The sequence below is a fragment of the Bufo gargarizans genome, chromosome 7 (assembly GCF_014858855.1).
Source record: "Bufo gargarizans isolate SCDJY-AF-19 chromosome 7, ASM1485885v1, whole genome shotgun sequence".
Taxonomy (NCBI): domain Eukaryota; kingdom Metazoa; phylum Chordata; class Amphibia; order Anura; family Bufonidae; genus Bufo; species Bufo gargarizans.
The window spans coordinates 163,159,737-163,172,629 of NC_058086.1; the positions used below are offsets into that span (position 1 = coordinate 163,159,737).

Sequence of the window (12,893 nt, forward strand, 5' to 3'; positions counted from 1 at the left end):
ATTGTTTAATATCTTTATCAGCGAAATTGCAGAAGGCCTTGATGGTAAGGTGTGTCTTTATGCTGATGACACAAAGATTTGTAACAGGGTTGATGTTCCTGGAGGGATACACCGAATGGAAAAGGATTTAGGAAAACTAGAGGAATGGTCAAAAATCTGGCAACTAAAATTTAATGTTGATAAGTGCAAGATAATGCACCTGGGGCGTAAAAACCCAAGAGCAGAATATAAAATCAGTGATACAGTCCTAACCTCAGTATCTGAGGAAAGGGATTTAGGGGTCATTATTTCAGAAGACTTAAAGGTAGGCAGACAATGTCATAGAGCAGCAGGAAATGCTAGCAGAATGCTTGGGTGTATAGGGAAAGGCATTACCAGTAGAAAGAGGGAGGTGCTCATGCCGCTCTACAGAGCACTAGTGAGACCTCATTTGGAGTATTGTGCTCAGTACTGGAGACCATATCTCCAGAAGGATATTGATACTTTGGAGAGAGTTCAGAGAAGAGCTACTAAACTAGTACATGGATTGCAGGATAAAACTTTCCAGGAAAGATTAAAGGACCTTAACATGTATAGCTTGGAAGAAAGACGAGACAGAGGGGATATGATAGAAACTATTAAATACATAAAGGGAATCAACAAGGTAAAAGAGGAGAGAATATTTAAAAGAAGAAAAACTGCTACAAGAGGACATAGTTTTAAATTAGAGGGGCAAAGGTTTAAAAGTAATATCAGGAAGTATTACTTTACTGAGAGAGTAGTGGATGTATGGAATAGCCTTCCTGCAGAAGTGGTAGCTGCAAATACAGTGGAGGAGTTTAAGCATGCATGGGATAGGCATAAGGCCATCATTCATATAAGATAGGGCCAGGGGCTATTCATAGTATTCAGTATATTGGGCAGACTAGATGGGCCAAATGGTCCTTATCTGCTGACACATTTTATGTTTCTATGTCTTCTATGCCCTTCATTTCTAAACTACTAAGAGGTCATAAACACTTATTTAAGCCAGATTCTTATCAGTAAGATAAGAACTGAGCTATAATGAATGTCTATAAAGTCATAAAGCAGAGATAAGGAGCCTGTCATCTCCCCAAATGACAGAAAATCCACAGGCTTCTACTACAGCATCTCAGCTATGTACACAAAAAAGAATTCCATATTTTTAATAAAGACCAACTGAAAATAAATATTTTTGCCTCAAAATAAGTACAATGCAATAATAAAAAAAATTGCCCCCCAAAGGTGTACATAGCCTTGAAAATGAAGGCTAGAAAAGTTAAAGAACAACTTGTATTCATATTGTGTCCATAGCTCCTCTGCAGACCTGTGTCTCCATGGCTACAGACTACAAACAGACACTGTGTAGTCTGATTCTGTAGTCTAATTCTCTTCCATCTAACCCTACATCTTGTTAACTTACATTTGATTGAATGGAATAAAGTAGGGGACAACTAGTCTTTTTTTCCCTTTGTTTATATGCCAATAAAAAGGTTTCTCTCATCCCTTTGGTTTGATACAGGGAGATGGATGGGTCTGTCAGGAAATATTTACAGGGAGAATTACCAAAAGCAGGGAAAGCAAGGAAAGGTGGTGCAGTTTCAATTCATAGCAAGTTATTCATTTTCTGCCCCTCCACCATACTGCAATAGTCTCCTGCATTAGGGTTTTCTGCTTCAGTCAGCACAATCAACCCTATTAAACAAGGTATAGAGCCTGGTAGGGTTGATCATGCTGATAAAAATGATACCTTTACTGTAAATATCTGTAGCCCCATTTCGGAGACAAACACATTTTTATTAATATGCTAATGACCCAACTGGAGCACCGAGGAGCTGGCCAAAGCCCTCGGAGTATCAGTCTATTAGACCCCTTCACCTTCAGTTTCCCTGGATTGACAGTGCTAGACATCGGGTGTAGCCATATCTTCTTGTGCCTGCATCTGCTTGTTCTGTGTTCTCCTGCTGCTCTCAAAGAGCTGAGATCTGTCCTCTGTGCCATATCTCCTGGTCTCGGCGCTTGCTCAGTGCAGCAGTAGATACACTAATCAAGCGTTGAGACCGGGAGATATAGTGTGGCACAAATGACAGGTCTCAGTGCTTGGAGAGCAGGAGTACATGGGTAAACCTGATGTCTAGCGCTGAAGAGATGGCTATACTCGATGTCTAGTGCTGTCAATCTAGTGAAAGGGGGATGGAACTGAAGGTGAAGTGGCCTAACAAACTGGTGCTCCGAGGGCTTTGGGCGGCCCCTTAGTGCTCCAGTTAATTACATAGTAACATAGTAACATAGTGTATATGGCCGAAAAAAGACATCTGTCCATCGAGTTTGGCCTGTTATCCTGCAAGTTGATCCAGAGGAAGGCAAAAAAAAAACTGTGAGGTAAAAGCCAATTTTCCCCACTTATCATATAAATAAAAAAATGTTTTTCTCATCAATGGGGCCACAGATATTCATAATAAAAGTATAGTTTTTATCAGTATGATCAACCCTACCAGGTTGTATGCCTCATGTAATAGGGTTGATCATGCTGACAACAAGGTCTACATCCCCTGTTTAACCTACCTGGCATGTTCACTGATACTGTATCATTAGCCTGCAGATACAACCAGACACATTCCACAGTCAATAAACACCTTCCTGGGTACTGGGTGGCATTAACACACTGAACCATCAGACTGCCATGTGCAGTACACGTGGACAACTGTATTTTCCACCCTAATAGGCTAGATATCAAAAACATGTTTTGAAAAAGACCTGGCAGATTGGACGTAAACTGCAAAAACAAATTCATTTTGCTGATGGTGTTTTTATACTATCCAAATAAATGTGCATATTGACTTTCTGCATCAGCACAACATGTTTATGCAGCCTTCTGGACAGTAGGAGGGAGGGCAAGTCTTGCTGCTTGTGGCATGAGCGTGTAATGACCGGGGGGGGGGGGGGGGGGTGCAGATTGTTTTGATGGCACTGAATAAATGGCAGACAGAGGCAACACAACTTTACTGTACAGGTATATGCATACTGTAATATCACTCCTTAGGAGGATGCATCACTTGTAACATTGCATCATACACTTACAGTCTCTTAAAGGGGTTGTGCAAGAATTGGGGGTGGGGTTGCTTCCCAGTGCTGGTTCCCCGCTCCTTCTTCTCCCAGCCTGCGATGCTCCGCTGGCCTCCAGCGACGTCAACATCTGGTTTGACATTGCCATAGCCAATCACAGGCCAGGCCGGGGCGGGGTCAAGCTCCACTTGTGACCATGACGTTGTAGCCCAGTGGAGCATTGCAGACCGAGAGAAGAAGGAGTGGGAGCCGGCACCTGGAGCAGGTAAGTAAGCTTCCCTTTGCAGGTCCTGAAGAATGGAGGGGGGTTTTAATGGCAGAGTAAATGCAAAACCCCTTTAATGGCAGAGTAATTTTAATGGTTGCAATCATAGCAGTTCTCATGGAGAGGCACTGTCTCGTTAACTATATACAGTCCATATATATAGTCCAGAAGTACTAGTCCCAAGGTGGACCTCCCTGCTACAGGGGCGATGTCAGGCCACCAGGTGTCTAGATCTCTGGGTCACTTCTCACTTGCAGACATCACACTATATCCCGAACCTTGGCAGGAAGTCGCGTGTCTCCAAGGGGTGACGCACAGACCAGGGTGTTTCCCCCTCTACAGTCAGGCAACACTAATCCTTTTCCTGCTGCCTATTCTCTCTCAGGAGACCCAGCTCTTCTCACTGCAGGATACTTAGCAACAATATGGGACATTTCTCTCACTTGCGACCACCATCCACAGCTGAGGTGAACGCTGCTACTCATCCCTAGCCAGGGACTCTACTTCAGGCCTCCACAATCAGCCCCTTAAAGGGGTTGTCCCATGAAAAATATTCTAGTTTAAACCAGCACCTGGACAGGAATACTTTTGTAATTGCATGTAATTATTCAATAAATTGTATCTGTACAGCGCCACCTGCTCTTTGTCCGGCTCACTGAGAAGGTCGCACATGCCCTTCTGCTGCCTCCTGAGCTGTGTCAAGGAGAGAGCTCCAGCAGAAATGACATGCTCCCTGAGCTGTGATAGGGAGAGCATGGACACACACCCCTGAGCTCCAGCAGAAATGACATGCTCCCTGAGCTGTGATAGGGAGAGCATGGACACACACCCCTGAGCTCCAGCAGAAATAACACGCCCCCTGAGCTGTGATAGGCAGAGCATGGACACACACCCCTGAGCTTCAGCAGAAATGACACGCCCCCTGAGCTGTGATAGGCAGAGCATGGACACGCCCTCTGAGCTGCAGTAGCACAGACACTCCCCTTGAGCTGTCAGCTTGATATAAATCTAGCAGAGCAATGAATGTGGAGATCTCTGGATCGATGGGAGGTACAGGGCTGGTTCTAGCTTTGTTAGAAAGAGGCTGTCACGTACCAGATTATTCATGATTTTCATTTTTTACATTAAATGGGTTATCTGACTCCTGAAATTTCCCCCCATATGCCTGGGACCCTCACACACAATGTACTTACCTGGCTCCCCAGCACCCGCGTCGCTTCTGAAGCCCACATGGCCACCGCTGCATCTCCCCGTCATGTGGATGAAAACATCTGGTGAGGGGGTGACGGGGAGGAGCCTCTCTATCATCATGGGTGACGCTAGAGAGGCTCGTTCCCTACGTGGCCTGTTATTGGCTGCTCTCCCTAAGCCAGATGTTTTCATCCAGGAGACGGGGAGATGCAGCTGCAGCCGTGCGAGGTAAGTACAACCTGTGTGAGGGGCCCGGCATATAGGGGGGCACTTCAGGGGTCGCATAACCCCTTTAAGCATGGGAGAACCCCTTTAAGGCTCCATAAGCAACTCAGGCCTTACTTCAGTGCAGTCCTAGCAGGGCAATGCACACATCATTTGGTGCTACTGCACCATGGGTCCTTCCTCTGTGTCTGCCTTAGGGCTTGAGATAAGCGAGAAATCAACAGCTCACGAACCAAGTTCACGCTGCACGGGAAAGGGCAACATCCATGTAAAATCCAGCAAAAGAAATCCCAGCAAGCGTTCTTTTCTTCAATATGTTATACTCTTTATTACAACTACTAAATTAACAGGAAGCATTTCGGCCCGTCCAGCCTTTCTCAACTGCTTGAGATGACACTCTCAGCCTCTCCCCTACTGAGGTAGGCCTAATGGCCCATATCCCCAGCAGATGCCTCCCTGCAGTCCTTCTTGCCAGGGTCCCTTCTCCATTCTTACATCAGTGGTGACATCACTATGGGGAGGGGGGGGGGGGGGGGCATACTGTCCTGTACTCTCCTCATAGAGTAGTGCTTTTGCTGTGCAACACCGCCATCTAGTGGCTAGATCTCAAGATCTCACTGCTACAGTCCAGAACATTATAATAAGAAGAGCAAACATCTACTCCTGGTAATATAACACTGAAGCAGCCATGACTCAGATTCCAAAAACGAGTGGCACTCTTACAGTGGGTGGGATTTTTTCATCACCTTGCAAGCTTATGAATACTAGAAAGGTTAGTAAAGGGAACCCGTCACCTGGATTTTGTGTATAGAGCTGAGGACATGGGTTGCTAGATGGCCACTAGCACATCCACAATATCCATTCCCTATAGCTCTGTGTGCTTTTATAGTGTCAAAAAAACGGCGGGCGGTGATCAGAACTGGGTGCCTGCTGAGATCAATCAGCAGGCACCCTGGGACAATGAGGTTTGCTGCTTTTACGGGTCGTTGCGGCGGTGCCATCGGGTCCCCGTGCTGCTGTAATGTGGACCCTATGGCATGAAAATGGCAGTGCGATGCCTTCCAGTGACGAGCCTGTGAGATCCAGCCCCCTGGATCTCACAGGCAGGAAGCTGTATGAGTAATACACACTGTATTACTCATACAGCTAATGCATTACAATACAGAAGTATTTGAAAGCATTGTAAAGAGGATCAGACCCCGAAAAGTTGAAGTCCCATGGACCTATAGCTTACTTACCAACATTTAGGTTGGTAAAATCCAAAACTGAGCCCCTCGGATCGCTCACTTATAGGCGGGGTTATCATCATTAGTTATAATGGCTTGATTTGCCTGGGGAGCAATCATCGGGATAAATAAAATGGCCGCCGTCCTATTAGTACACACAGAAGCTGTCCTAATCGCACAACAGGAAGATTTACTTCAGAACACTGAGCTAAAGAGCTGCCTCATCCTCCTCTCTGCTTGTCAGGGATTATGATCCTGAATACAGCTGATAAGATCTTCAGCTGAATCTCTGTAGGAATGGAGTTCATGAGGAGACATAAAGTACAGAGAGGACGGACAGGACAGACTGCGATAATGTGGGGATGTGGTAATGGAGACTGCATACAAGTGCGGCTGCTCATCAGTCACACTCTCACCCTCTTCTCATCTCTCCTCATCATCTCCATTCCCACAGAGATGACAGAGAGGAGGATGAGGCAGCTCTTTGCCTCAGTGTTGTGAAGTAACTTGTACTGCTGTGTGATTAGGACAGGTTTTGTCTGTACTAATAGGACGGTGGCCATTTTATTTCTCCTAACGATTGCTTCCTAGACAAAACGAGCCATTATAACTAATGAAAGGCATTTGGGAATATATTTATAATAAAGTAATATTTAAGTATTTAAATTTTTTTAATTCCAGGAGAACCCTTTTAAGTAAAAGGGAAAATGCATCACTTCTCATATCACTACGGTTCCTTGTCCTCCTCTCACCACTTTCTACCGACGCAACAGTCCTGATAGAACTTATGATGCCCTGAGGAATAACATGTGAAAAGGCAGCAAAGTGCAAATCGATGAGGGTGCGCAGAAATCTAATATTTACAGCAATGGTCTAATACTTGGCTTAGAACAGGTCTTTGTAAATTGTATTGCTTGCATTCTGGTAAGCCTAATAACAATAAAGTATATTGTATTAAAAAAAAGCTGCAAGTATTGTACTTTTTTATTTATTCGATCTTTATATTTATTTTATACATTATTTTGCTGTCATTGGTTCTTAAAAACCTAATATAAAACTATTGAACACTATAAAGCTGCAAGTATAATAGAACTGCTGAGTATACCGTATGTATTGGGCTTACGTATGTATTGGGCTTACGTATGTATTTACGTATGTATTGGGCTTACCTATAGGTATTAGCACAGGCTGTCCTGTCCAGGTATCTCAGATACAAAGCTGCATTGGGTGTAAGATGAAGGCATTCTCATTCTGTTAGAACCTCTCCACCAATGGGGGGGTCTGGTTGGCAGGGGTCTGACTGCTGGGGCCCTTGCCGGTCCCAAGAACAAGGTCCTGTCACTGTGTACCCTTGCTTCAATTAAGCGGTGGTTGCTATGGGTTGACAACTTTTTCCTTTTATGGGCAGTAATGTACTGGATAACATAGATTATGCAGCGTAAATAGGTTATAGATGATAAATTACTGGTGCCTGTTGGCCCGTAGTGGTGTCTATTGGGCAAATGATCCAAGACTCCTTGTGCTCTCCATTAAACACTAACTGATGCAGATGCCTTAAATGGGTTTTCCGGGTACAGATCTGAACCCAGACATATCCCCTTCTTCCCCCACTCAGCTCCTCATGAGCGGACATTTCATGCTCCGATGCTCTCCCTTGCCCTGCACTGAATCGTTCAGGGAAAGGGCTTTTTCTGGAGATCCGGTGACATATCGGGCTCTCCATGAGTAAGTTTGGCGGAGACTTCTGCCTAGAAGTGAGCCTGGTGAAGTCACTGGCACTAATGGTTGGGCTTTAGCACTGCCCTAACCTGTAAAATGGCTAGGGCAGCACTAAAGCCAGACCATCTGTGCCGGTGATGTCACCGGGAACACTGCTAGGCGGAAGCCTCTGGCTAGCAGTGCTAGAATATAAACAAAAAAGCCCTTGCCCTGCGCTGTTCAGTGCAGAGCAAGGGCGAGGGGCTGAGTGGGGGAAGAAGGTGATCTGTCCGGGTTCAGCTCTGAACCTGCACAACCCCTTTACTAGAGCCTTAATATACTCAATAGCATATTAGAAATAACACCAATTTGTGTCTCGTTTGGAGGTGAGGGGTGGTCTCACACAAAGCACAAACCTCTCCAATTTCGTAAAGCACTAAATAGAAGATACAAATGGTGGTAAATAAAATGGATAAAATTGTGGTGAAAAATAAAAAAAATATACAATATATTTTAATTTCTTTTAAAGAGGTTGTGCCAAGTTTCTAAGTTATCCCCTATCCACAGGATCGCTGGAGGTCTGACCAATGGGTCTCCCATTGATCCGAAGAACGGGATCTCGTTCCCCCCGATATGATACAGCGGCAGGTTGAGCATGCGCCCTGCCACTCCATTCATTCTCTATGGGACCTCCGGGAATAGCTGAGCATTGTACTTGGCTATCTTTGGCAGTCCCGTAAAGAAAGAATGGATCAGCAGGGTGCATGCCAAACCTGCTGCCCCATCAGATTGGGGCCGCTCCTGCCTGCTGCCTCATCAGACTAATCTTTTGTTGGCAGCACATCGCCTCGTGTAAACAGTGGATGTGCTGCTGACAATAATGAAAAATGTGTGGGTGGCAAACAATCATAATATGATTGTTCATTCCCCATTTAGTTTACATCAGGCTGTGTTAAAATGAGCGCAAATGACTTGAAAATAAGTAAATGTAAAAGGATTCGATCTTCATGCTGATGCCAATTCAGACTGAAGCTGAAGACCTGAGCACTCTAAGACAGACTGGTCACTAAGGACGCGCTGTCTTAAAATGCGTTAGTTTAAGGGGTTGGCCACTTTCTGGCTACTCTTTATCAATGTGTCTGCAAATCACTCAGTTTCCTTCATATTGCCCCCAGTGTGCCTGCTGCCATATTGCCCCCAGTGCGCCTGCCGCCATATTGCCCCCAGTGCGCCTGCCGCCATATTGCCCCCAGTGCGCCTGCCGCCATATTGCCCCCAGTGCGCCTGCCGCCATATTGCCCCCAGTGTGCCTGCTGCCCTATTGCCCCCAGTGCGCCTGCCGCCATATTGCCCCCAGTGCGCCTGCCGCCATATTGCCCCCAGTGCGCCTGCCGCCATATTGCCCCCAGTGTGCCTGCCGCCATATTGCCCCCAGTGCGCCTGCCGCCATATTGCCCCCAGTGTGCCTGCCACCATATTGCCCCCAGTGCGCCTGCCGCCATATTGCTCCCAGTTTGCTTGCTACCATGTTGCCCCCAGTGTGCCTGCTGCCATATTGCCCCCAGTGTGCCTGCTGCCATATTGCCCCCAGTGTGCCTACATTGCCATATCACGCTGCTTATAGGAGTGGCACTGCTGCGGCAGTACTCACACTTATTTCTCATCAGCCATCCATAACACTGACGGGCCACAAAAAACGAGGTCATGGGCCGGATATGGCCGGCAGGCCTTGTGTTCGACACATGTGGTATAAGGGATTAATGAATGAGGTGTCTAGTCATACTGTGTAGGGAAGTAGGGAGAAATGGGAAAAAGAGATGGAAGACGCTGAATGTTTTTTTTTCTTTTTCTTCCCTCGCCTCTCTCTCGTCTCGACGGTCCAGTTTGGTTTTGCTTTGGATATGTATGGGTGGGTAGGGTTGGAGTAGGTGGGGGAGGTAGGGAATTGAAGATATAACATAATGTGTAATATATCAAAAATAGGGTCCGCTCACCTTTGTCCCCTCAGGGCAGGTGCTCTAGTCCAAAAATTGAGACACCCCTCAAAGCAAATTAGTAATAGAAAAATGGGTTGGACTGGCACTCATATAAGGAATAACACGGTTTATTACATACGAATACAATGTGAAATATAGTTTTCTTCACCTGTCACAAATAAAATACAAATAAAATACAATGAATGCACTATTCAATAGAAGTGCATTCATTGTATTTTATTTGTATTTTATTTGTGACAGGTGAAGAAAACTATATTTCACATTGTATTCGTATGTAATAAACCGTGTTATTCCTTATATGAGTGCCAGTCCAACCCATTTTTCTATTAATAATGTGTAATATATATTTTTTTAAACAGAATAGGGGACAACTTACCGCTTGCTGGGGGGTCTGACCTCTGAGACCCCCACAATCCTGGGCCCCCAAGGTCCAATTCAGTTTTGAACCAAACAACAGTCCTAAGCAGCCTCAGCCTGAATTGGCATCAGCATTAAGATAGGATCCTTTTACATTTACTCATATACAAGTCATGTGCTCTCATTTTTACACAGCCCAATGCAAACTGAATGGGGGAGTAACAATTATTACGATTGTTTGTCCCCTACACATTATTGTCAGCAGGCACATCCACTGTTTACACGGGGCGATGTGCTGCCAACAAAAGATCAATCAGCAGGCAGGAGTAGCCTCAATCTGATGGAGCAGCAAGTCTGGAACGAGCCCTGCCACTCCATTATTTCTCTATGGGACTGTCGGAGATAGCCAAGAACAGTGCTCAGCTATTCCCTGAGGTCCCATAGAGAATGAATGGAGCCGCTGGACACATACCCGACCTGCTGCTCCATCAGATCGGGGTAACGAGACCACTGTTCTTAGGATTGATGCGAGTCCCATTGGTCGGACCCTTAACAATCAGTTTTCCCCCTTGTGGAGAGGGGATAACTTCAAAACTTAGCACAACCCCTTTAATAGAAATAATTGCAAAGAAATAAATGTCAGTGGTACATACCGTACATTGTTTACACAGGACAATGTGTTGCCAATAAAATTTTATTAATATTAATTAAATATTATTTTTGTGCATCAAAGATCTTACCAGTCGAGAGACAAGCGTTTGTACTCTTGTAGACTTATCAGCTGAAGTTTTACATGGGTCAATGATCGGCGACAATCGTTCGAGAATGCAAGACTTACTGTACTACTGGTAGCAATAAATGATCCAGGATCAATCTATATAGAACACATATGGCACATACATGGTTAAAGATAGCCTGCCGTATGGTCTAGTTTAGAATAGATTACGCGCCATAGGGGCACAGTTATTAAGACTGGAGTTTTAGACGCCGGTCTTAATAAAGCCATAAACTGGCGGTGGATTCGCCAAAGTTCTGAAGAGGCGCCGGTCAGTTCTAAATGTAAGACAGCTTCTGAGCGGTCTTACATTTAGACCATTTTCTACGCCTAAAACAGGCATAGAATATGGTGAAGGAGACAAGCCTGCTGGCCCATCCCCTTCCCCACCCACACTACATCGCCAATTTTAGACCTGGCGTGAGTGGGGCGAAGTTGCAGATAGTGGCGCAACTAACCGTTGCACCACTATCTGCGCCTGAAATACTCCTAATTTAGGTGTATTTCAGTATAGTAAATGACCCGCATAGTCTTTAAGGCTTCACTAGGGTTCCCTGTTCCTCTAAAACCAAATTTACCTGTATCCAGCCACTGTAGCATCTCCTGATGTCACCTCAATGTCTCCAGTCAGCATCTTGAATGTAGTGGTCTTTCCAGCCCCGTTCACACCCAGAAGACCAAAACACTAGATGAAAGAAATATGAATTATGTGCAGTGCACCAACAGATGATCAGACCTGGATAAATACTGCTGATATCCCAGTTATCAATATCTCCTATATTTGTCTACATGAAACTTTGGGCTATAGCCAGTGTTATTGTCCAGAGCTTCATTCAACAAACCGCTGGCTTCAGAGCTGAAATCTCCCAGTATTTTTTTTTTTAGGTTTATGGTGTGGCAGAGAGTACTTTGGAGATTTGCATTCTGAATCATCATTACACCAGACATTCTTGTAGGACCATCTTACTGGCCCTGAATATTATAGGAGCTCAACTAAGCTGTTAAAGAATATCGATGGCTAATCTGCAGGACAGGCCATCATGTCAGATCCATGAAGGTCTGACTCCTGGTACTCCCGCTGATCAGCTGTAGCAGAGGTGCAGGGTATTGCATATTCATTCTGTTCAATTGGATGGGACAAAGCTGAAATATCCTGCACTGCCGATGGTGCGCAGGTAGATATGAGCACCACAGCCCTTCAAACAGCTCATCGACAGGATGCCAAGTGTCGGACCCCCACCGATCGGATATTGATGGCCTGTCCTAAGAATAGGCCGTCAATATCCTGAAGTTGGAAAAACTTGGGGGGTCATTTATTAAGACCGGCTATAGAAATGGGTCCGCATCCGTTCCACAATTTTTTTGGAACGGGTGTGGACCCATTCATTTCAATGGGGCCGCAAAAGATGCAGACAGCGCACAGTAGTTCCATTCCTAGAAAATGATGAATAATATGGGCCTATTGGCCCATCCCCTCCGCTGCCCACGCCACACCAACTTTTTTTTAGACCCGGCGTGAGCGGGGACAAGTTGCAGATTGCTGCACAGCGATCTGCGCCAGAAATACGCCTAATATAGGTGTATTTCTGGATAATAAATGACCCCCTTGGTTTTTATGTGCTTTACCTATAGTTGCTATCAAATCCATGGCAATCTGTGTATAAAAATGCCGCATGTACAGGTATAATAGTCTTGCTTATATTTTGTCTAGTTTTATACTGATCACATTAAATTTCAACAACCGAGAAAAATCTCATAGTTTACCCTAATTTTGTTTCCCTCCTGAACATACCTCTCCAGGCCGTACACCGATGCAGAGTTTGTCCACAGCAGGGCTATGTTTGCCAGCATAAGTCTGCATCAAATAGTAAAAAAAATATATGATTTCTCTCTGAATAATTTCTCTTTATTCCATTTTTTGAGATAGCAGAAATGTTTGCTTACTTTGGAAATTGATCATTTTTACCTTTATGACATCATTACTTGTAGGGTCAGACTTAAAGGGGTTGTCCCACCAGCACCTGGATCTGAACACTTTTGTAATTGCATGTATTTACAAATTTAGTATAACCGCTGAGTTATTCAATAAAATA

General features: G+C 45.0%; 1 protein-coding gene across 1 annotated transcript in view; it reads right to left on the bottom strand.

Annotated features, from left to right (window-relative positions):
* ABCA4 (ATP binding cassette subfamily A member 4) overlaps positions 1 to 12,893 on the bottom strand; it is a 187,876-nt gene that overhangs the window by 15,889 nt on the left and 159,094 nt on the right. Inside the window, 2 exon segments of the mRNA XM_044302440.1 lie at positions 11,379 to 11,485; positions 12,593 to 12,655. Coding sequence (XP_044158375.1) covers positions 11,379 to 11,485; positions 12,593 to 12,655 — 170 coding nt within the window.